The 24910-nt window shown below is 40.8% G+C and overlaps 1 protein-coding gene and 1 pseudogene across 3 annotated transcripts in view; one reads left to right on the top strand and one right to left on the bottom strand.

Moving 5' to 3' along the window:
• Positions 1–24910, top strand: part of CHST15 (carbohydrate sulfotransferase 15) — a 100416-nt gene that overhangs the window by 61183 nt on the left and 14323 nt on the right. For all 3 annotated transcript variants that reach the window (XM_030570795.1, XM_030570794.1, XM_030570796.1), the window contains exons 2-5: positions 9474–10549; positions 13200–13539; positions 18481–18627; positions 22309–22465. In XM_030570795.1, the coding sequence (XP_030426655.1) occupies positions 10007–10549; positions 13200–13539; positions 18481–18627; positions 22309–22465 (1187 nt within the window). In that variant the 5' untranslated portion in view covers positions 9474–10006. The remainder of the gene's footprint in view (positions 1–9473; positions 10550–13199; positions 13540–18480; positions 18628–22308; positions 22466–24910) is intronic.
• On the bottom strand, positions 358–2118 carry LOC115654511 (annotated as a pseudogene).

Raw genomic sequence — 24910 nt, 5'->3', positions numbered from 1 at the left:
AAACTGTACAATGTCCATCACCGATTTTGCATGTGGCAACATTGATGACAGTGAACTCAATTCTTCGTACAGTTCAAATCCATTTAAATCAAAACTATCACCGTGGTTCAGGAGGCTCTCTAGGTTCTTGCACTTTGTCATTAGTTGCTCTTATTTTCCTATTTCGTTGAATTTAGTTATGTCATACAAAAATCCAAACTGTTCATGGTGTATTTGCAAGGTATTAAACCATTCATCAACAGCAGATACTGCTTTATCCATCACAACATTAAAAAATTCAACCTCAAATTTCTTTTCTGGATCGTCTATGAGCTCATCTGCTCCTTCATATTCCATTTGTCATTTTTCCCTTGAAACTCATGTCACATTCACACATGGAAATTTTGGTTCTACACCGAGTGCCTGTGCAAGCTCTCTTGCTGTAACCTGTGCTTCTTTGAATCCATGTTCTCTGTATTTCACTAAAAAGTCTTGTGTGTTGTTTAGTAAGGTAAGTGTTGAATCAAGCTGCATCATTGGACTCTGCATTATTTTGCTTACACTTGAGATTTTAACCAGAATGTCATACCAGATTACGACAGATGTTAGAAACTTGAAGCTGGATATTTCAGAGGCCAATGACTTCACTTTTAGCTTTTGGATCTCTGGCTTCTTCCGAAATAGCAACCAATGCTTCATAAACTTCCTCAGATTGATATCTCAATGTTTTTACACTTTCTACTTGCTTTCCCAGCGTGTCTCAGATAGAGGCTTAATGGTAATACCATTGACATGTGCTTTGAATATTTGCCATCGTTGAGTGGAAGCTGAAAAGAGCACGTAAATGCGTTGCAGCAAACAAAAAAAGATATAGCTTCTACAGAAGACTTGGCCATATCACACAATATCAAATTAAGGCTGTGGCATGCACATGGAACAAAAAAGGCTCATGGATTTTCTCTCAGCAATCTAGCTTGCACACCAGAAATGCATCCTTTCATATTGGCGCCATTATCATAGCCTTGTCCTCGAATGTTCATTATGGACAATCCCATTTGTTTTAGTTCATCAAGGAGAGTTTGAAGAAGTCCAAAACCTGTAGTGTCTTGTACTTCTAAAAATGTGATAAACAATTCCTTAACTGTAATCTGTGCTGAATCACTAATGTTGACAAATCTCACAATTAATGACATCTGTTCTTGATGACTTATGTCCGGAGTGCAATCTAGAATTACGGCAAAATATTTTGCCAAAGTAACCAATGAAACAATTTTGTGTCTCTTTATTACTCATTAGCATGATCAGTTCATTTTGAATTCTTGGTCTCAAATAGTGGTCATGTATTTCATTTTCAGTTACTCTTCGGAGATGTTCGCTCATCACTGTGTCAAATTTTCCCAGCAGTTGTACAAGGCCCAAAAAAATTCCATTTTGAGGCTGGAATAATTTCTCAACGCTTCCTCTAAAAGCAAGATTGTTTGTTGATAGATATTCAACAATAGATAATAGACGTTCAAGAACACGATGCCAATGCTGCTTTTCTGACTCCAGCAATCTTTGATTTTGGGCATCAAGAGTTGTCTGATTTTTTAACCTTACACTCAGCTCACACCATTTGTGCATACTTTCAATGTGGTATTACGCCTTTTCATGTTGTGGTAATATGTGACTAAGATTTTTCCAATCATTAATACCCATGGTTGCTATCTTGAAATTGCAATTATTGAAAATCTTGCATGGGAAACAAAATACAGCATCTTTGCATTTAGAGTACACAAGCCACCGTCTGTTGACAATTTCACCATTAGAAAGTCTTTTGTAGTAATTGTTTTTTGTGAATTTCCTACCTCTAATGTCTTTAGGATATTCTAGACCTTTTATTCTCACAGGGCCTTTCTCAAGTATAATGGCACGGTATTCGTTGTTTAAAGATTGCGGCCATGTGCCAATGTCATCTATATCCCATGCTAGTACAGTTTCAACTGTTTTAATTTCTTGTTTTGTGTCTGCATCTGTTTCAAATGATTGTTCTGTTTGTTCTTGCATTTCTTGAGCTTCATCTGCACAAAAATTTTCTTGGGAAGTTACATGATGATCTTGATCAACTTCGTTGTTTTCATGATGTACAAACTTAAGCATAGAACCCTTCTGTGCTTCTACAGCTAATCCTATTTCATTTTTCCGTTTTCTTTTTTGTGACCCAGAAGGTTGTTTTCAATAGGAAATAACTTATAAGAGTGTTTTTTTAAAGAAATAACTGTTTAAATTATTGTTATTATCAGAAATATTATTTAAAATAGCTAATATAGGATAGCCGTGAGCCTGTGAACTTGAGCTAGTGCGAAGACTGAGACACAGTAGAGTTGGAAACCCATGTCATTTTTACAAAGCCACTTTTTAGTTGTAAATGTATAATGGGCATCAGTCTTAACGTTAGTTACAACTCTATATCAACTTTATACTGTAAATAGATCAATGGCATTATCAAGTTTAATAAGCTGGGTTTCCAAACAGTGGGAAAATATAACCCTAGTTTTACTCCTAGGTAAAGCACAAAGTGACCAAAATGAAGTCAGCACAGAATCATCTCATCTAGATTAAGGTAGCACAGAAATGTTACAGAAGTCCTGTTGTGCCTTATTTTTGTTTGGAAAGACATTAGCAATAGCAGCACATTCACATGATAAAATACATGATAAATCACTGGCTGTAAAGTTCCATCAAAAACTTACATTTTCACAGCTCTAGCATGATCTGCTGTACAGATTCTTCACAAAGAAGTGTCCCTGGCCTTTTTAACTCATATTAACTATGAATTTACTTTATGAAAGTTGGAGAAAACATTGTGAAAAAGTAAAATATTGGCTGCCCAACTTCTGGGCTGGCAAAAGTTATACTGACTCACAGGGAAAAAAAAAGGCAGGAGAATCTTAGTACAACATATGGTCACTCTATTCCAGGGGTCGGCAACCTTTCAGAAGTGGTGTGCCAAGTTCACTGTAATTTAAGGTTTCTCGTGCCAGTAATACATTTTAATGTTTGTAGAAAGTTTCTCTCTATGTCTATATTATATAAATAAACTATTGTTATTATCTGAGATCTTGGCCACCGGTCCTGCTCAGGCCACTGCCAGCTGAGTAAATGAAACCCCAAACTGGCAGCGGGCTAAGTGGGGCTGGTGGCTGGAAACCTAGTCAAGGATCCCAGACCCTGCTCAGCCCGCTGCTGGTCTGGGGTTCTGACCACCAACTCCTGCCAGCCAGGATCCCGGCCGCCAACCCCCTCTCAGCCCGCTGCCAGCCTGGGATTCTGCTCACCCAGGCTGGCAGGAGGCAGAGTGGGGCTGGCGGCTGAGCTCCTGACTGGCAAGCGGCCGGCAGCTGGAACCCCGGATTAGCAGTAGGCTGAGTGCTGCTGGCACCCCAGACTGGCAGCAGACTGAGCCACTCAACCCCCCACCGGCCCTGCTCAGCCCACCACCAGCCCACTCAGCCCGCTGCCGGCTGAGTGAATGGAACCCCAGGCTGACAGCAGGTTGAGTGGTTCAGCCGGCCTGCTCAGCCCACTGCCAGCCTGGGGTTCCTTGGGGGTCTCCAGGCCAGCAGCAGGTGCTAAGTGGGGTCGATGGCTGGTATCCCAGCTGGCAATAGGGCAGCAGCCGGAACCCCAGAGCAGTGATGGGCTGAGCCGCTCAGCCTGCTGCTGCATACCATCAAAAATCAGCTCACCTGCCACCTTTGACACGTGTGCCATAGGTTGCCGACCCCTGCTTTATACACTAGTAAGGAGATGAGCATATTACAATTGTTGGAGGGCTCTTATCAGGAGTAACAGGCTATAGGAAAGTCAGTCAACATTTTTTGTTTCTCTGATGAAAACTGGCCCACTCCCTGCCTCAAACCAAACCTGTCACTAATAATTGTCAACAACTTAATTTTCTGTTTTGGCTAAGATATTGATTTAAAATATATATATATTGAAATTGGATTCAGGATTGTTAGCAAGAATTTTTGGCAAACAAAGTTGTTAAATGATAATCTAAATGGCAACACAGTACTGCTTTCATGCTTGGCTCACCCCCCAGCCTGCTGGTCCAACAGCTGCAGTAGAGGAGGAGATAGGTGGAAAACTGCAGGACCCCAAAATCTACCTCTTGGGGTGCAGAGTGGCAACAGCAGCAGCAAACCCTCAGGTCCAATCACACACCAATGGGCACCACCACCAGCCTTACGGGCCATGGTGAAGTTAGCACAGCATCTGATCTCAGGGACGGGGCACCCATGGAGCCACAGCAGCTCATCCTGCCCTGTGCAGCTCCCCCCAGATGAGATGGATCGCTGGCAGCTGCCAGCCCGGGGGAGAGGCGCTCCCCAGCTAGGGTGGCCAGATCCAGATGTCCTGATTTTATAGGGCCAGTCCTGATATTTGGGGCTTTGTGTTATATAGGCACCAATTACCCCCACCTAGAGTGACCAGACAGCAAGTGTGAAAAATCAGGACAGGGATGGGGGGTGGTAAAAGGAGCCTATATAAGAAAAAGACCCCAAAATTGGAACTGTCCCTATAAAATAGGGATATCTGATCACTGTACCCCTATCCCCTATCCTGATTTTTCACACATCTGGCTAACCCCAGCCAAGCCCTGTGTGACATTCCAATCCTGGCTGCCTGCCGAGGAAGTGAGTTACTTTCACTTTCATTCCTCAGCAGGCAGGCAGCCAGCATCCTCCTCTCACCTATCCTCCAGCACCTCACCCAACCCAGCCCTGACGGAGGGAAGGGAGGAGAGAGAGAGGGGTGCTCCTGGGGAGGAGGGAGAAAGGAGGGGGGTGCTCCATGGGGCAGGGGGGAGAAGAATGGATGTTATGGGAGATAACAAAGGATACTGGTTCCAGAGCCACAGAATCTGCCTCACCTCACCTCAGCCAGGGGGAAAGAGTCACACTGACAGGTGAGCTCCTTCCCCAACCCCTACCTCCTCCCCTTCCCAGAGACACCAGCAGCCAATCCTATCCTCAGACTGTGCTGCATTCGGCTCTCTCTAGAACCCAGCAGCCCTGCTTCTACACTGTCTGGGCTGCCTGCAGAGTGGTGCCTCCAGGCAGAGTGAGGCCCTACACGGCTGCCTATTCTGCCTATGCCTAAGGACGGCCCTGTATTTGAGCATAAGCTTTCGTGGGCTGCAGCCCACTTCATTGGATGACAGTGGAAAATACAGTAGGAAGATATATATACACACAGAGAACATGAAACAGAGGGTGTTACCATACACACTCTAATGAGAATGATCAGTTAAGGTGAGCTATTACTAGCAGGAGAGAGAGAAACTTTTTGTAATGGTAATCAAAATGGTCCATTTGCAACAGTTGACAAGAAGCTGTGAGGAAGAGTGTGTGTGTGTGTGTGTGTGTGTGTGTCGGGTGGGGAGAATAAACATGGGGAAATAGTTTTACTTTGTGTTGCAAAAGTGCCCTTCCAAAATGTAAACTGACTGCTAATGGTAAGTTTCTCAGTGATTTTTCTGTATATCATAGTCCATCTGTAGCCTGCCACAACATCCCAGAGGTACCCAACCATCAGAGCGTCTATCTTGAGTTCTTGCTCTTGACTGTCAGCACATCCACAACCTTCACTCAGCTGGACACTCCACTCTGTCTTTAGAAGGCCCTGAAGCATTGAAAGAAATTGTCAGAAACACCCCTAGCCAACCTTTTGAACCACTGCTTCTATTACACCTTCCCACCCTGGTTAAATGGATTTGTAGCACTCCTAAGGGAATATCAGGGTTAGATTTACCTCTGCTCTGTTCCTTTAAGGATTGACAGTCTGCTGAGGAGGTCAAACAGGACAGCTCTGGTTGCAGTGGGTGTCCCGTGAAAGGACTCAGCAGCACAAGGGCTTGTGCAAGTTGTGTGTGTTTTGCTTTTTGTTTTATGCTCTCTCTGGTCTGGGAATATAACAGAAGCAGTTTCCATGAGCAGGAAGAGGGTTGGGTATTCACATATTAGACTCATGAGCATGGAGCAGAACGGGTGGAATCCAGGATGCTTCTTAATACCTAAACCCAGATTTAGGCAAATAAGTTCTGTTTTTTGGGTGCCTAAGTCCCTCATTATGATCCTGTTGAAGCTGTACCACTGTGGATAAATAAAGAGTGATTGGATCAGGGGGATTTGACCCAGGGTTTCCTACCCCCCCAGGTGGATGCCCCAATCTGTGTGTGTGTATGTCCGTCTGTCCTAGTGACTGTTTAAGTATTTTTCTACAGTGAAACAGATTCAACGGGACAGATTGAGGGAACCCGCATGAGAGTATACCATAGTCTCAGATGTTAAAGCCTTCTCTTGAGAGGTGGGAGACCCATGTTCAAGTCTTTTCTCCCCTCTGCCAGGCAAGTGGGAATTGAACCTAGGTTCCCACTTCCTGGGTGAGTACTCTAACCCCGTGGCTAAAAGTTATTAAGTCATCACCATCAACATGATGGCACTGGTGTAAACCCTGCTGCTATACTGTTCCTGTTCTGGTGCTTACAATTAGAAAAGGATGTTGATAAATTGGAAAGGGCTCAGAGGAGAACGACAAAAAGACAGAAGGATTAGAAAATGTGCCTTATACTGATAAACTCAAGGAACTCAATCTGTTTATTTTAACAGAGAGAAGGTTAAAGTGTAACTGGATTAAGCCTGTAGGTTCATACCTGGGAAACAAATATTTCATAGATTCATAGATTCATAGACTCTAGGACTGAAAGGGACCTCGAGAGGTCATCGAGTCCAGTCCTCTGCCCTCATGGCAGGACCAAATATTGTCTGGACCATCCCTAGTAGACATTTATCTAACCTACTCTTAAATATCTCCAGAGATGGAGATTCCACAACTTCCCTAGGCAATCTATTCCAGTGTTTAACTACTCTGACAGTTAGAAACTTTTTCCTAATGTCCAACCTAAATCTCCCTTGCTGCAGTTTAAGCCCATTGCTTCTTGTTCTATCACTGGAGGCTAAGGTGAACAAGTTTTCTCCCTCCTCCTGATGACACCCTTTTAGATACCTGAAAACTGCTATCATGTCCCCTCTCAGTCTTCTCTTTTCCAAACTAAACAAACCCAATTCCTTCAGCCTTCCTTCATAGGTCATGTTTTCAAGACCTTTAATCATTCTTGTTGCTCTTCTCTGGACCCTCTCCAATTTCTCCACACCTTTCTTGAAATGCGGTGCCCAGAACTTGACACAATACTCCAGCTGAGGCCTGACCAGCGCAGAGTAAAGCGGAAGAATGACTTCTCGTGTCTTGTTTACAACTGGCTTGTTTACAACACACGGTTATCCAGCCAGTTATGCACCCACCTTATAGTAGCCCCATCTAAATTGTACTTTCCTAGTTTATCTATAAGAATATCATGCGAGACCATATCAAATGCCTTACTAAAGTCTAGGTATGTCACATCCACCGCTTCTCCCTTATCCACAAGGCTCGTTATCCTATCAAAGAACTCTATCAGATTAGTTTGACACGATTTGTTCTTTACAAATCCATGCTGGCTATTCCCTATCACCTTACCACCTTCCAAGTGTTTGCAGATGATTTCTTTGATTACCTGCTCCATTATCTTCCCTGGCACAGAAGTTAAACTAACTGGTCTGTAGTTTCCTGGGTTGTTTTTATTTCCCTTTTTATAGATGGGCACTATATTTGCCCCCTTCCAGTCTTCTGGAATCTCCCCCGTCTCCCATGATTTCCCAAAGATAATAGCTAGAGGCTCAGATACCTCTTCTATTAACCCCTTGAGTATTCTAGGATGCATTTCATCAGGCCCTGGTGACTTGCAGGCATCTAACTTTTCTAAGTGATTTTTTACTTGCTCTTTTTTTATTTTATCTTCTAAACCTACCCTCTTCCCGTAAGCATTCACTATATTAGACATTCCTTCAGACTTCTCAGTGAAGACCGAAACAAAGAAGTCATTAAGCTTCTCTGCCATTTCCAAGTCTCCCGTTACTGTTTCCCCCTCCTCACTGAGCAGTGGGCCTACCCTGTCCTTGGTCTTCCTCTTGCTTCTAATGTATTGATAAAAAGTCTTCTTGTTTCCCTTTATTCCCATAGCTAGTTTGAGTTCATTTTGTGCCTTTGCCTTTCTAATCTTGCCTCTGCATTCCTGTGTTATTTGCCTATATTCATCCTTTGTAATCTGACCTAGTTTCCATTTTTTATATGACGCCTTTTTATTTTGTAGGTCACACAAGATCTCGTGGTTAAGCCAAGGTGGTCTTTTGCCACATTTTCTATCTTTCCTAACCATCGGAATAGCTTGCTTTTGGGCCCCTAATAGTGTTCCTTTGAAAAACTGCCAACTCTCCTCAGTTGTTTTTCCCCTCAGTCTTGATTCCCATGGGACCTTACCTATCAGCTCTCTGAGCTTACCAAAATCTGCCTTCCTGAAATCCAATTTAATAAGGGGCTCTTCATTCTAACAGAGAAAAGCATAGTATGATCCAGTGGCAGAAAGTTGAATCTAGCCAAATTCAGACTGGAAATAAGGCATACGTTTTTACCAGTGAGAATAACCACTGGAACAGTTGACCAAGAGTCATGGCGGATTCTCCGTCACTGACATCCTGCAAATCAAGATTGAACGATTTTCAAAATGACATACTCTAGGAATTATTTTGGGGGAAGTTCTATGGCCTGTGTTATACAAGAGGTCAACCACAGTAGTCCCTTTTGGCCTTGGAATCTATGAAACACTACTCCTATCTGTGGTTCTGGCTGTTTCATATGAAGTGAGTTAGGCACCTAATTTGTTCCTACAAGAAATTAAGTAGGCACCTAAGTCAGGAGAGGAGTTCCCATTCATGGGTAGCTATTAGAGTCCAGAAGTGCCTGGACTTAGGCACTTAGCTCTGAGAAAGGGGTGGCCTTAGCACATTAGCATCTCCCATTAGTTTTTTTAGGTAGGGAGCCCTCTACCATTCTGTCTTTCGTGAATTATATTCTAAGGCACCCATCGCTTCCTATTCATCATACAGTAGCCTAGGTTTGTGGATCACAGTGTTGTTCCTATGATTTTCTAGGTACCTTAGGTGCCCAGACACTTTGCTTTGCAATGCCTAAGGGCCTTCATGTATTCAAAGAAGGGGCCAAATTACACACTGTTTATTTACATTGGTGAGCAATTATTGAAGACAATTGTGCAACTTGTGTGCGAATAACAGTTCAAGAGTGTGAGCAAAGGGCTCTCTATCTGCATCTAATTATGAGTTGGAGAGTGATAGTTCATTGGAAACTTTTAGCTGAGTTTCCAAATTTTCAGTGTGTTTAAATTTTGTAACTATAATATTTTGTTTTTAAGTGGAAGCTACCTTTCAATTAAGATTGCTAAATTAACTAAGAATTTGTTTTCAAGTGATAGATCATACTTGTATTGCAGCTGATTAATGTAATGGCTTATTCATTAGCATATATCCATATATATTTTTTGTTTTTTGCTTTTTTAGGTTATGCAACACAGATCATTGAAGCGACCTTTATGTAGATGAAACTTTCAGAGGCAGCACTCCATTTTGGACCCTACCTTTTTTGAGAGCATATGGGACTTTCCAAGGCACCTTCTGTCTGGGCTACATATATTGCTTACTCCTAAATACGTCAGAGAACAATGAGATCTTCTTATTTTTTGTGTATTTTCACACTATATAGTGAAGTTTCTTCCATCTCATTTTGTTTAATGGAAAAAATTGAGCAAGACTTGTGGTTGCTTTTTATTTTACGGGATTTCCCTTAAGGAGCCAGATCTTTATGAAACATGTCCACCATACTTTTATTTGTAGTTTTTTATTTGTGACTGAGACCGTATATTAATTTCAGCATATTTTAGCTGTTTTGGTTTGAACCTGTTTTTTTTAATTACAACATATATCATAATGCAAGGAATTAAATTATTTCAGGTTTCCAGAAAATAATTTGTATGCATCAGAAATATTTTATGTCTATTCATGGCTCATTAATATAGCAGTTTAACGGTACTAATATGAGGCATTGCATTAATTGTTGTATACAGTTATTACCAAATGACTTGCACAAACGGTGTTTCAGATGCCGTCGATCTAATCATATTAACCAGAAGTGTCCTGTGTGCAAACAAGAAAATATAATTCCTTTGTATGTGGATAGTAAGCAGATGAACTTGCTAGCAGTCTTGGAAGTAAGGACTCATCATAATGAAAGCTGGAATGGATTTTTTTGCTTGAGGAAAGGGAAGCTATACAGCTTGATATTTGGATTGATAATAATGACTTTAGTGATGGCATCATACATACTGACTGGAGCCAAACATGGCCTATTGCTAATACCTTCGCCTTTCCATTATGGAACTTTTACTGGCAATCCAAACTTAATGGACAATGAAAGCCTTAGTGAGATGAAAGACCATTACCAGCCTTCTAAAATTAATATTTCATATGTAAGGGATTTTCCAAGCATTAAATTAATTATTGACACTATTACTTCAAAGATTGAGTTTATAAACAGACAACGTCCAGATTTAGAAGACCTGAAGAAACAAGAACTGCATGTAAGTATAAACTAAACTCCCTCTGAAACTGATGTATGTATGTTTGTTCGTTTGTTTCAAGTATTCTGGGCCGGATCCTCAGATGAGGTAAAACAATATAGCTAATTTAAGTCGATATGGATCTGGAACACCAACTGCTGCAGTCTTTTCCCTTCATATAGATATATTTATCTGTATATCTGTAATATGCAACTGTCGATCCACTGGACCATAGTGTATGCATTAGAGATCTAATCAAGTGCTTGATGAATCCACTTATGGCTTACAAGCCCAAAACGAGAGTGACACAGCTTGTTACAAATTTCACCATTCCATGTGTTGTCTGAGTTGTAATCCAAGATTACAGTACGCTGCTTTCTTCTTTCTTGCTTTGCTTCCATCCTCTAGATCAGGGGTCAGCAACCTTTGGCACGCAGCTCGCCAGGGTAACCACCCTGGCAGTCCGGGCCAGTTTGTTTACCTGCCACGTCCGCAGGTTCGGCCAGTTGCGGCTCCCACTGGCTGCAGTTCGCAGTCCTGGGCCAATGGGGGCTGTGGGAAGCAGCGCGGGCCAACGGATATGCTGGCCACCACTTCCTGCCGGCCTCATTGTCCTGGGCTGGCGAACCACAGCCAGTGGGAGTGGCGATTGGCTGAACCTGCAGACGCAGCAGGTAAACAAACTGGCCCGGCCTGCCAGGGTGCTTACTCTGGTGGACCGCGTGCCAAAGGTTGCCGATCCCTGCTCTAGATCAAAGCTGCTTCATTTTGAGCTGCACCCAGTGCCAGTTATTCTGCACTGGGATTCTTCGCGCTCCTCCAGCTTTCTACATTGATGCTGAACAACTTCATGTCATTTTTGCACACATCGTGATACCACATAAAGGGTGACCCCACTTTCTAGAGCCATCTCGAATCTCAGCTTACAAAATATTCTTGGGGATACAGTCTTCTCCCATTCTCCTGACATGACAATGCCATTGCAACCTCTTCTTCTGGATAGTGGTTTCTAAGTGTGTCAGTCTGCGTACTCCAGCACCTCCGTGTTTGGTATTTTGTCTTCCCACTTTATTTTCAGGATCTTGTGCAGGCATCTCATGTAGAAACTATTCAGTTTCCTGATGTGCCTAGCATATGTAGTCCACATTTCTGAACCATAAAGCAAGGATGACCGCTTGCAAGTCTCATAAAGTCACATCTTCACCTTAGTCAATAATTTGCTGTTATTCCATGCACATTTCTCTCTCTATGTGTGTGTGGTCTGTATTTGAGCCATAGGCAAAACAGATGGATTATATAAATGGTCTGAACATCTGAGACAAGAAATCTGACAATCTTGCATGAGTAGTACAATTACATTGAACTTATTCCTTGTCGTTTTATTCAAAATAATTCAAAGGATTTAGTCAGATGTGCCAAAACATTTAACTGATAAATAAAAAACAGCCTCCCTTAATAACTGATTACTAGTGTGCCTTTCCAGACATCTAGTAATTGGCATTTCAATCACTCATGCAAATCTTGTATTTCAGAATTAAAAACTGGAAGTTAATTTCATCTGATTATTTTATCTTTGGCTAAATCAGTGTTCCTAATTATTATTATTTGAAAGCTTATTTTAAGGATTCCTTAAATTTAAGTAGCACTACAGATTCCAGCAGGCTTCATAGAGTTTAGCTACGCTCACAGCATAAAGATGAGGCCTGATCCTGAAAAGGCTGAGCATTTCAGCTCCTACTGAAGTCAATGGGCTAAACTGGGAAGTCTTTCACTAAAGTCAGAAATGGGATTTATCTCTGAGTGAAGACTGGGTAAAACTTGAGATAGGATTTCTGGATTTGGCTGAATGGAGGCTAGAGGTGCTCAATTTGCAGTTGAAGTACAACACTTAAGCAAGAGTCATACAGTGCTTCTGGTTAGACCCAACACAGCTAACAGCAGAAGGTGGTTTTTTACTATGTTGATTTTGTCCTCAATCTTTTCCTTCCTTAACCCCCCCCCGCTTCAGCCACCTCCCCCAAAATACTTCTGGTATTAAGTGATACAATGGAAAATATGTTCAGTTTTGTTCTTAAATATTCCTGGGCTCAGTTGTTGCTTTAGAACCTAAGCGAATCCCCACTGATGTCACTGGAAGCCTTTCCATTGCCTTTGACAGGAATTGGGCTGGACTGTAAAAGTCCCGGCAGCCATTGGGTTGGTACAGAGATGCATATTCCAGAGAAATGCTGAGAGGCATTGTATGACTCTTGCTTAAGTGCAGTACTTTGACCATAAATTGCTGGGATTTATCACATTTGCTTATGGATTTAGGAGGAAGCATTCCTCCACTGTAGGAATTACTGAGTGAAATTCTATGGCTTGTGTTACGTAGGAAGTCAGACTAGATGATCATAGTTGTCCCTTCTGGCCTTAAAATTGATGAGTGTATGAATATTCTCCCTTCTCCATCTAGCTCTGCACCCTCTCTCCACCTCATGCAGCTGTGCAGGATCTGGCTCCAGTTTGGTCAACAGCAGATTTTTATCTCTGCTGTGCAATTGCCAGAAAAATATTTAGAAAGATTATGATGATAGTGATTGGGTTGTGTTCACTAATTGTGTTAAATAAGAAACTGTCATTATAAACTTTGCTGCTGCCTTGACTGAAATTATTGTTCTTTACGTTGCAGATGTTTTCAATAATTCCTAATAAATTCCTTCCAATTAGCAAGAATCCTTGTTGGTATGAAGAATATAGAGGAAATACTACAACAGATCCTTACACAACAAACTCATATGCACTGTATTCAAAGCGTTTTCGGACCATATTTGATTACCTCAAAAAAGTATTTTGGAACCACTTGTATCATTATAAGGATAAGCACTATCGGCTGCGCTGTCTTCCTCATTTCTACATAATAGGCCAGCCAAAATGTGGAACGACCGATCTTTATGACAGGCTCCGGTTACACCCAGATGTTAGATTCTCAGCAATTAAAGAACCACACTGGTGGACAAGGAAGCGATTTGGTGAGTAAACATAGATTCTAACATTTCAAAACAACTGCAGTTACTGAAATGGAAGCATAACTCTTCAGAGAGTAATGCCTTTTTCAAGTTATAAGTAAGTCCCCCATTAACTTTTGATAAAATGATAGAGGAGTATATCCATGGAGGAGGGGAGAGATACCAAAGGACTGGAAATGGGCAAATATAGTACCCATCTAAAAAAGGGGGAATAAGGACAACTCAGGAAATTATAGACTAGTCATCTTAATTTCAGTACCCAGAAATATCATCGAGCAAATAATCAAAACAATCAATTTGCAAGCACCTAGAAGAAAATAAGGTAATAAGCTACAGTTAATATGGATTTGTCAAGAACAAATCATGTCAAACCAACCTAATATCCTTCTTTGGCAGGGTAGCAAGACTTGTGTATGCTATGGGGGAGGAAGCAGTTGATGTGTTATATCTTGACTTTAGTAAGGCTTTTGGTACTGTCTCACATAACCTTTGTCACGGAGTCCCCGGCCGATGCTCTGGAACTGCTCCCCACAAAGCCAGTCAGGACTGTGAGGAGCCTCCTCCCTTGGAGCAGACTGTCTTCAGGGCAAGAAGCTCACATGGCTTCACCTTCCGGGTCTCTCCTTGGAACATTCAGCATATGCCCCTCCATGCACTTCCCACAATGAGTCCGCCCAGACGGGGTCCTGGGGAAGCCAGAGGGTCCTACACCTCTGCTTCGCAGTCAGACGTGATTCTTAGCCAGGCAATAAAACAGGGGTTTAATTTAGATGACAAGAACACAGTCCAAAACAGGTCTTGCCAGTATAGACAACAGGACCTCCTTTAGTTAGGACCCCCTTTAGTTAGGGAGGCCACAGCCCCATTGGGAAACCCAAGCCCTGTCGGGGTGCCCCTCTCCATTTCCCAGCCAGCTCCCAATCCAAACTCCCTCCAGCCTCTCACTCAGCCTCCCACCGTCTCCTCCCCCAGCCTTTGTCCGGTGTCCTGGGCAGAGGTGTTACCTGGCCTCCAATCCCCCTTCTGTGTTCTCATGTTACATGCTCAGGTATGCTCCCTTCCCCAAGGCAGGCCGTCCCAGCACAACTCCCCTGCAACCTTCCCAGGTCAATACTCCCCACTCAGCATTCACATAACACATCAAGAACATTCCCACTTCGTCACAACCTTCTCATAAACAAGCTAGAGAAATATAGCCTAGATGAACCTACTATAAGGTGGGTGCACAACTGACTGGAAAACCATAGTCAGAGGATAATTATCAATTTTTCACAATCCCCCTGGAAGGGCATATTGAAAGCCAGTCAGGACTGTGGGGAGCCTCCTCCCTTGGAGCAGACTGTCTTCAGGGCAAGAAGCTCACATGGCTTCACCTTCTGGGTCTCTCCTTGGAGCATTCAGATCTGTTCTGGGTCTAGTTCTATCCATTATCTTCATCAGTGATTTGGATAATGGCATAGAGAGTACACTCATAAAGTTTTTGTATGATATTAAGCTGGGAGGGGTTGTAAGTGCTTTAGAGGACAGGATTAGAATGCAATATGATTTTAACAAACTGGAGACATGGTCTGAATTTAATGGGATGAAATTCAATAAGGACAAATGCGAAATACTCCACAAAGGAAGGAATATCAACTGCACAAATACCAAATGGGAAATGACTGCATAGGAAGAAGTACTGCAGAAACAGATCTGGGGGTTATAGTGGATCACAAACTAAATATGAATCAACAACTTAATACTGTTGCAAGAAAAACAAACATCATTCAAGGATGTATTAGCAGGAGTTTTGCATGCAAGACACGAGGAGTAATTCTCTCTCAGCACTGACAAGGCGTCAGCTGGTTTATTGTCCAGCTTTGGGCACCACACTTCAGGAAAGATGTAGCTAAATTGAAGAAAATCTAGAAGAGATTAACAAAAAAGATGAAAGGCCTAGAAAACGTGACCTATGCGGGAAAAACTGGTTTTATTTAGTCTACAGAAGAGAAGACTGAGGGGGGCCATAAGTCTTCAAGTATGTAAAAATTGTTATAAAGAGGAGGGTAATAAATTGTTCTTTGTAACCACTGAGGACAGGACAAGAAGTAATGGGCTTAAATTGCGTACAAGGAGATTTAGATTAGACATTAGAAAAACTTCCTAAATGTAAGGGTAGTTAAGCGCAGGAATAAATTACTTAGGAAGGTTGTGTATTCTCTGTCATTGGCGGTTTTTAAGAACAGGTTAGACAAACACCTGCCAGGGATGGTCTACATAGTACTATGTTATGCCTCAATGCAGGGGACAGGACCAAATGACGTATAAAGGTCCTTTCCAGTCCTACATTTCTATGATTCTATGATTGTATTCATTTGTTTGTTTTAAAAGCATATCCTTTTTTCTGCTAATGTGTTTATCTTTTTATTTTGCTGGAGTTCTATATCCTGCACAGGGAAATGGTTATGTGCCCTTTTTTGATGTTATTTGTTTTCTTCTTTAAACTCCTTGGAAAAGTAGCACTTAGTGAACACATAAGTGTTTCATTTGTGGAGCAGCAGCTCAGTAGAAAGTTGGCTCAGACTTAGGCCATGCCTACACTAGAAAATTAAGCTGCCTTAACATATATTGGCGTATAGTCACCGCAGTCATAACATCGCTGGTGCATGTCTGCAATTTGCTCCTTGTGTCAGCGATGCTCGTCCTCACCAGGAGCACTTGTATCAATTGTGGGGCATTGTGGGACAGCCCCTGAAAGCTAGTAACAATCAACATAAGTAACACAGTGTCTACGCTAAGACTGCGTTGCCCTAACTACAGTGACCTTGACTGTATGCTGCTCAAGGAGGTGGAGTTATTAAGTCGGCATAGCAGGGCAGTTACGTCAGCAGGAGTGAGATTAAGTGTAGAAACTTCCATAGTTAGGTCGATGTAAGCTGTTTTGTGTCAACTTGATTGTAGTGTAGACGAGACCTTAGAAAAGCCCAACTTTCCTGATTCACTTCTAATAACATCTGTGATATTTTGTTTAATGTTTATGTATATACCACAGATGGTTTATTTATATAAATATTCTTGAGTGATGACTGAGTAAAACCTGAGTTAGGATTTCAGTATTTGGCTGAATGGAGATTGGAGACGCTCTGCATTTCTCTGGCTAGACATATAAATATTGACCCCACCCACACATGGAAAAGGAGGTATCTATATCTGTTTACACGCACATTTTATATTTGTGTGTATTCACACACACACACACACAGGGAAACAAGACGAATGAAGAAAAGGATGGATAGATATCTCCTTTTCCACATTAATTTTTCTTGTCTGTTACCATAAATAATGTATATAATTTTATTATTATATTTAGATTTCTGAAATGTGCTCATCAGATATTTTGAGTACACGGTCATAATTTGGGATTCACGTAGTATAGCACAAGTACAATGTCACCGTCAAATAGATTCCCCCCACCAAATTAGACATAGTAGGAAAGAAACAATTCCTTCTACTTCAGGAATCAGTGGGTGAAATTCTATGGGCTGTACAAAGCAGAAAGTCAGAGTAGATGATCATAATGCATTCTTTCCTGGTCTTAAATATCTGTTAACATCAAATTCATTCTTCACAGTCAGCCCCTCAGGCCAAAGTCTGGAAATAAATGATAAGCCTGATATCATGACCTGATGGTTAATAGGCTCAAATTCTGTCAGATCAATGCAGGGAGTGAATTTCAGATCCTAGAACCTTTCACAGAGAATAGAAGCAGGGTAATCTCCAAATGTTTAAATGTAAGGCTTGCCAGCCAAAGCATCTCATCTGATTGTGTCTGCCAGGATGGTGCATGTGGGAGAGCAGGGCCAAATTCAGAGGTGAAGTGTAACATTAGATTTCCTTACATTAACAAACTCCCTTTCACTCAGACTCCCATAGATCTAAATTGGTATAATTTGCAATTGAAGAGCCAGGATGTGTAAATCAAAGTAAGGCAAGGGCATCTTCTCAGAGCTGGGCCTTACTAATCTCTAGAGTAAGAAGCAAGAATGCAGAGAATAGGGGGAATACACAAGAGGGAATAGGGAAATGGGAAGAGGATCAGGGACAAGTGGAGAGAACAGGCACAAAAGGGAAAAGGAGCAGAGGATACCTAAGAGGGGCTGGTGATGCTGGAGATGAAGAATGAGGGCTGGTGAAACTGCAAGGTGCATGTAGAGGAAAAAGTAGTATGGGAATTAGTGTTTTGCTACTGGCTTTCATAGAAATTGGATGCACCCTAAAAGAATAAAATAGAATTATACCTTGATATTTTGTTACCAGTTCAATTTACTATTACTGTTAATTAGATTGGTAGGTGAAAAGAATTAAGAAACAAAACATCTCCTCCAAATTTTTTAATTCCCCCTTCCCATCTTGTTTGAAAGTGTCTGTGAAATCCATTCACCCTCAGGCAATATTGTTGTCAAAGCCAAGAATTGCAGAAAGGTGCTGTTTTCTTCAAATTTGGAAGACAGTCAATGTTGTTAATCTGCAGATTTTCTGATTTGTTAAGTGTGGGTGTAATTGACAGATTCAAGGCCAGATTTTGCTCCCAGTGTAAATCCGAAGTGAAGTGACTCCAGTTTACACAAGTGTAAATGAGTAGAATCTGGCCCTTTATGTTCATTTCAAAAGCTAAACTTAGAAGAAAGTTAAAGTTATTCATTCAGGGTCTATAAAACATAGCACTTTAAAATATTTCCTCTCGGCATGAATTTATATTTTAGTATTCTGGTATCTTGAATCACAACTACTTCATAATTGCCTTTTTATCTTAACGTTATGCTCCTTGGCTTAATCCTTTGTTGGTGTAAAATGCTGTAGATTTATTGATGTCAATGGAGTTTTGCTGATTAACTCAAACTGTGGATCTGGCTCTTGAGTTTTATTTTCTAGCTTCTTTTTTACTCATTAGGGTTTTGTTTTTAGGAATAATTCGTCTGAGGGATGGATTTCATGATCGCTACCCAGTGGAAGATTACCTTGATCTGTTTGACTTGGCTGCATATCAGATTCAGGGTGTGTTACAGAGCGATGTAACAAAAGGGCACAGCAAGATGAACCACATCATTATTGGTACTGCAAATACTACTTATGAAAATATGTCCATGGTCCTAAATTAGTTGTAACATTTATAGCGATGGTACAATAAGCTTAATCAAAGTGTCTTATGTCCGCGGTAAGTTAATCATAGCAGAGGGCCGTTTGATGTCAGGTAAGGCCCCTGTCTACAGATAGGTGCATTATTTATTTTCCTCTGGAGGCAGGTTGCTTTCCTTTACCTAAATGGATGTTCTGTGGCTGGCAAGATTGCAGTACTGGTTCTGTGAAGTTCTGCCATCAGGGACATCTGCAGATATTCCTGCTATTTTTATTACAGTCTAAAATACTTTCACAAGTGAAATGTTTATCGGGGTAGGCAACCTATGGCACGTGTGCAGAAGGCGGCACACGAACTGATTTTCAGTGGCACTCACACTGCCCGGGTCCTGGCCACCAGTCCGGGGGGCTCTGCATTTTAATTTAATTTTAAATGAAGCTTCTTAAACATTTTAAAAACCTTATTTACTTTACATACAACAATAGTTTAGTTATATATTATAGACTTATAGAAAGACACCTTCTAAAAATGTTAAAATGTATAACTGGCTCGCGGAACCTTAAATTAGAGTGAATAAATGAACACTCGGCACACCACTTCTGAAAGGTTGCCGATCGTTGGCTTAGATAAACCCAGCTCTCTAATTTAAATTAGCAGAGTACATTCTTAAGTACCTTTGCCTCTTGAGTTCTAGAGTTCATGTTTTTTCTGTAGTCTCAGTTCCCTTATAGCTAAGGTTACTTTGGCCCTTATTAAGTTTGCAGGAAAATTTCTGAATTTATTATGCTCATTAAAGCAGTTTTTATGACCTCAGTAAAAAACAATCTAGTCTAGAGACAGTCTACATGATGTATGAAAATCAGGTTTCCTTAGAATGCTGCATTGTTAAACTTCAGATTATTAAAAAGGGAAATTTAATTAAAACTATAAACATTCCTTTAACTTTGTCATGTAACAGTATTTTCAAATTCTAACCATCTTTGAGTCATATCTATATTAGGTAATATATTTTCGCAAATAAAACACTAAATCTTTAGAAGACCTGTAGAGTACACTGCTGTTCTAGCTTCAGGCATTCTAAGCAGGACTTTTTTTATTTACGATCATTAATCTGATAAATTCACAAGAATGTTTTATGAAAACATGACATGATTTTATTCCATTAATCTCAGGATAAGGACACTGTACATTTATTCTTTAATGAAAGTAGGCAGTTTAATCATACAGTAGATGCTTTAAATCCATATGAAAAATTAGTGTATATTTGATTGTGCTATGATAATTTGATATATAAATGCAGTGGATATAACAGTGATTAATTCAAGATGTATTGAATAGGGTACCCTCTTTGCAGATATTAAATCTGTATTATGTATAAAGAGACACTGTCAAATGCGTAGGAATTAAATTCTTTTTCTTTTTAGTTCCTCACAGTCATCCTGTTTTTGTTCCGAACACAAGCTATACTAAATTAACTGCACAAAAACAACATCTTTAGCTTAAAGTTCAATCTCCTGAATGTGTGAACTGAGAACATGTATACAAAAGTAAACATGGTTCCAAATCCGCAGCCAAAGTAATGACTAGACTCCACTATTCTTATTCTTGTAGATAAGGATGGCAGAATCTGGTCCTATATGGGTTGTTGTGCAGAGGAGTTTCAAAGGAGTAGACGAGAAGGAATATCTTAATTGTTCAGAGACCATGCTTATGTCTGTAGGATAGCTGGCTGGTTAGATAGTTAAAGGCTGCAGATTATTTTCAGAGGCTTTCTGTCGCAGTTACTATAGCCTTTGTAGCTGATGTCCCCTGCTTCCTTGGTGGGTAGATTCATGAATATATGGACTCATGCCTGTGCCTGCACCCATGCCCTGGACAGCTGCTTGGCCCCCCCAAATACGTCTTTGCAATAGGATGGATGGAGCCCACTGTCTGTCTGGGTTCCTCACTTCCTGCCCTCTTCCCACACAGCAGGACAACATTGGGTCCAATGCATCTGGGGCCTGACACAGCTCTTAAATTGGCTGCAGGCTGTGGGGAAAATTCTCTGGTTTAAATCGGTGTAATATCATAGTCTTCAGTGGAGCTGTGCCGATCTGGACTGTCAGAGTACTCATATATCTAAATGCATTGCTCTTATTCAGTCCATGCAAGACTTATATTCCACACATGCCTTCACACATATTTACAGCACTGGATCTTGTTCATTGCACTGGTAATACAAATACAGACTCTTACTCCTGTTTTGGTGTGGGGATTTTGCTCCAATGCTGCATTTAGTCTTTTGCGGTTCTACTTTACCCAGCTTTTGAGCTGAACTGACTGCTACTGAACTAACATGTCAAATGATCTGCTCAAGGTCATGTAATGGTGTTTATGATTGATTTGGAAAGAGAAGCCAAAGATCTTCTGGACTTCCAGTCTTAGATTGAGAGCCCCAATTTCTCCTTTCAAAACAGTAACAATGAGAATATCAGTAAATAATTCTGGTCTCTAATGGCTTCCAGGCTCTTCCAGTGAAGTACAATAGGTAAAAGTGGAGCCTAAAGGAATTGATAAATGCTTATTTAGTATGAAGGCTTTGGCAATTTTTTTTTAAATTTAAAAACTTGATTGGATTTTTCCGAAATGAGGATTCAAATACAAAGAAGAAGAGGAGGCATAGAAAGAGAAAAGGAAAATTCCCTACAATAAGAATATATTTGCATATATGTACTTGTACATGATTAAATCACAGAACTATCAATTACAAGGGTTTTTTTTCTCATCCCTTTTGGTTCAAAAAGTCATTAACAGAAATTAGTGCCTCCCACACTGGCAAAAAGAGAGAGCTTGGAAAAGGCTAAAACATACATTTTGTTGAAGCAAGTTTTGTCTCATGAATTTTAGTGTTATTCAGCAGAAGGAGACAGTACAGTTTAAGAGATAGATGCAGTATGCTGCACTATTGGCTAGATTCAGATATCCTTTACTCAATTGAGTAGTTCCTGAGTAGCAACCTACTCTAGGAGTAGTCCTTTTAAGATAAATGACACTACTTTTAGAATAAGGTTTTTCTTGACCTAAAGAATCAGGTCTTTAACTGTATTTTATTATTCATTGTGAAATCAGTTAATTTTTGTCTTCCATTGCCTGTGTATCTCTCAAATCCTCAGTTCTTGGTCTAAGCAATACTGATTGTCTGGAGTGGTTCTTTACATTTTTTATCAGGCTGGCCAATTACAGATGATGTCATTCCCTGCAATTAGGGAAGTGTTAAAAGTAACTCTTGGAAAGTACCTTAAAGATAAGGTGGAATTGAAAATCTTTATGGGAAATAAATTCTTTCTGTCTGGACAGTAGGAAATTCTGTTCATTATATAATTGGTCACACCCTTTTAAAGTTAAATATATTTGCATATTCATCAACCATTTTAAGTAGTACAGTATAATGACAGTGATAATTTGTGTTATTATATGAAAGTGTCTTTAACTAAGAGCTTCCTGATTCTGTAGTAACATGGGCCAGATCTTCAGGCAGTGTAAATAAGCATAAGTCCATGAAAGTCAATGGAGCCAGACTGATTTACACAAGCTGACAATCAGGATCTTCATCTTTTGTACCAATGTAAAGAAAAAAAAATTAGATACTCATTGTAAATACTTGTCATTTCTAGGAGAGGCCAGTGCTTCTACAATGTGGGATAACAATGCCTGGGTTTTCTTCTATGACAACAATACTGATGGAGAACCTCCATTTTTAATCCAGGATTTCATCCATGCTTTCCAGCCCCATGCCAAACTTATCATCATGCTGAGGGATCCTGTTGAAAGGTTAGCAATAAAGCAATGCATGGAATTCTTTCTCACTAGAAACAAGGGTCGTTTTTTTAAAGATGTAATAAATGTACTTACACTGTTTTATATGCCTGAGGTCTAGTTCTTTTCTGATATAAGTGTTAATACTTGTAAACCCCCTGTAACTATATTGATTTTATAATTAACTTTAGATTTTGTAAATATTTAAGGCTTCGTTCCAAGTGTTTTGGAATTTTCAATTTTAATAACATTTGGAAAAAAAATAACTGGCGCTGTGTAGTGCTTCAATTCAAATTAGGAACAATGGGGTAGTAGGGTTTACATCTCCAACGGGAAAGAATATTTAAAAGGAAGATTGGGAATGGCCCCCAACTAAGCAAATTGTACAAGTTTCTTTGTTTCTTTGTTTTTGTTTTAAATCTTGAAAAGACTTGGTACAGTACTAAGCTAAAATGTCTGGGGCATATTTAACTTCCATAGCTAACACTTACTTAACAGGTCATCCTTGGTCTTGCTGATTTTGGCAGTGGTATGGGGTTGAACTTTTACGAAGATAAACTGTTCTTGAACTATTTTTCCTGTGTATTAGATACAAACAGCCTTTTTTTCCATTTATGTTTTAGCTCTTCCCTGGGCAGCTGTGCCCTAGCAGGTGTCAGTAGAGGGCGATTTCTATGAATTGTGCTCCCATTTTCTGTGTGGTGCAGAGGTTAGCAAAAGCAAAGAACAGAGGCCCTGTGAATCAGAGTGAAGCTGTGCAGGATGTTCCTCTTGCTAACAGTCCCTTCATGGCAACAGCACATTTTGTCAAATATACATTTTCAGGGCAGTTCAACCATCTGCAGGCTAGGGCTTCACCATCTTTCAAGGACAAGGTCTCAGGTAAAAGGTCCCTAAGTTGCCCAGGAAAGTGGTGAGGGGACCTGAGAGGTTAGTGAAAGTGTAGACAGTCTTCATTGGTGCTATAAGGACCACACAGTTTGTGCCAGAGTTTCCAATGTATGCTGTAGCTTGTGGTTGTGGGCCATGACTCTCTGGGCAGCTTCTAATGCCACACACAAGTGACAAGAATCTGCAGTGGTGTACTTTCTCCATTTTCTATAGCACTGGAAAACTTTTGATGTTAGTTCTTCTTTACTACTGATTTAGACACATCTGGCCAGATACGTAACGTCAAAGATAAAGGCAATATATTGAGGGCCACAAAAATAGGGGCTAGGGGAAGCACATAATTCTAAAGAGGCTATCCAAAACAGGGCTGCACCAAGTCATTCCAGCCCTAGACGCATGCTTCATGGGTTCCAGTGTGCCCTGTCACACTGCCATGGCTCACCCACATAAAAGGCACTACGTTGGTGGGGTCCCACAAACATGTTTGTTTGGGCAAGCTATCACCCCAGGAAAAACATTATAGGGTGGTGGCAGCAAGGGCTACCCATGCATACTGTCCCTCTGGATGAGTGTTGGCAGAGCCCCCCAGAACAGCAGAATGCTGAATTAATAACCCATTAAAACACATGGGGCAGTTCTCCCATTTAAGATCAGAACTATAATTAAAGGCTGTCTACAGATTCAGGCACTGATATCACTTGGGTCACATTTTCAGGATCATCAGCTGATGTCATCACATAACTCTTGATCTGAGGCACTAGGCTTGTGCCTCTGAGGTCTGATCCAACACCCATTGAACCAGTGGGAAGATTGCCATTAACTTGGCATTGGATTGGCCCCATAGGATATGTCTACACTGCAATTAAAAACCTGTGGCTGGCCCGTGTGGCTTGGGCTAAGGAGCTGTTTAATTGGGAGCCTGAGCCTGAATGTTTACACCACAATTAAACACGAGCCTGAGTCGGGTGATATAAGCCAGCTGTGCCTGTTTAATTGCAGTGTAGACATAGGCACTATGGGTATGTCTTAATCAGTTCCTGTATCTACATGAACTAGCTAAATGTTATTAGGTGATTACGGGGTGTGTAATTACCCTTGCAGAGTTTTCTTCCATTTTAACTAAGTCAGAGATAAACCTCAGCAGTGAAATTCCAGTTCATCAACAGAGGGAAGCACAAACCTCCTCTTCTCTCCTGTCCTGTAAATTCTGATAATTATTTTATCAACATTGTGCTAGGAACCATGTACTAAACTAGATCTGGAGGAAGGAGGTGATAGGTGAAGGCTAGCCCTTCAGGGCAGGAATTGTCTCTTGTATGTTTGTGTAGCACCCAGAACAATGGGTCCCCATTGGGACATTTGGGTGCTAACATAATACAATTCAATTAAAATTCAATTGGAAATTGACAACCTATGCTAAGGCCTAAACTTATTATAATCGATTAAAGTCATTTAAATTAAATATAAAAAATATTAAGCAGTACACATGTGCTGCCAAATTTTAAAGGGCTAGTGTTCACCCATCACCTCCTTCCTCCACATCTAGTTTAGTGCATGGTTCCTAGCACA

Source organism: Gopherus evgoodei, chromosome 7, assembly GCF_007399415.2.
Source record: "Gopherus evgoodei ecotype Sinaloan lineage chromosome 7, rGopEvg1_v1.p, whole genome shotgun sequence".
Classification (NCBI taxonomy): domain Eukaryota; kingdom Metazoa; phylum Chordata; order Testudines; family Testudinidae; genus Gopherus; species Gopherus evgoodei.
The sequence above is the reverse complement of the archived record's forward strand: the minus strand, read 5'-3'. Positions and strand labels throughout refer to the sequence as shown.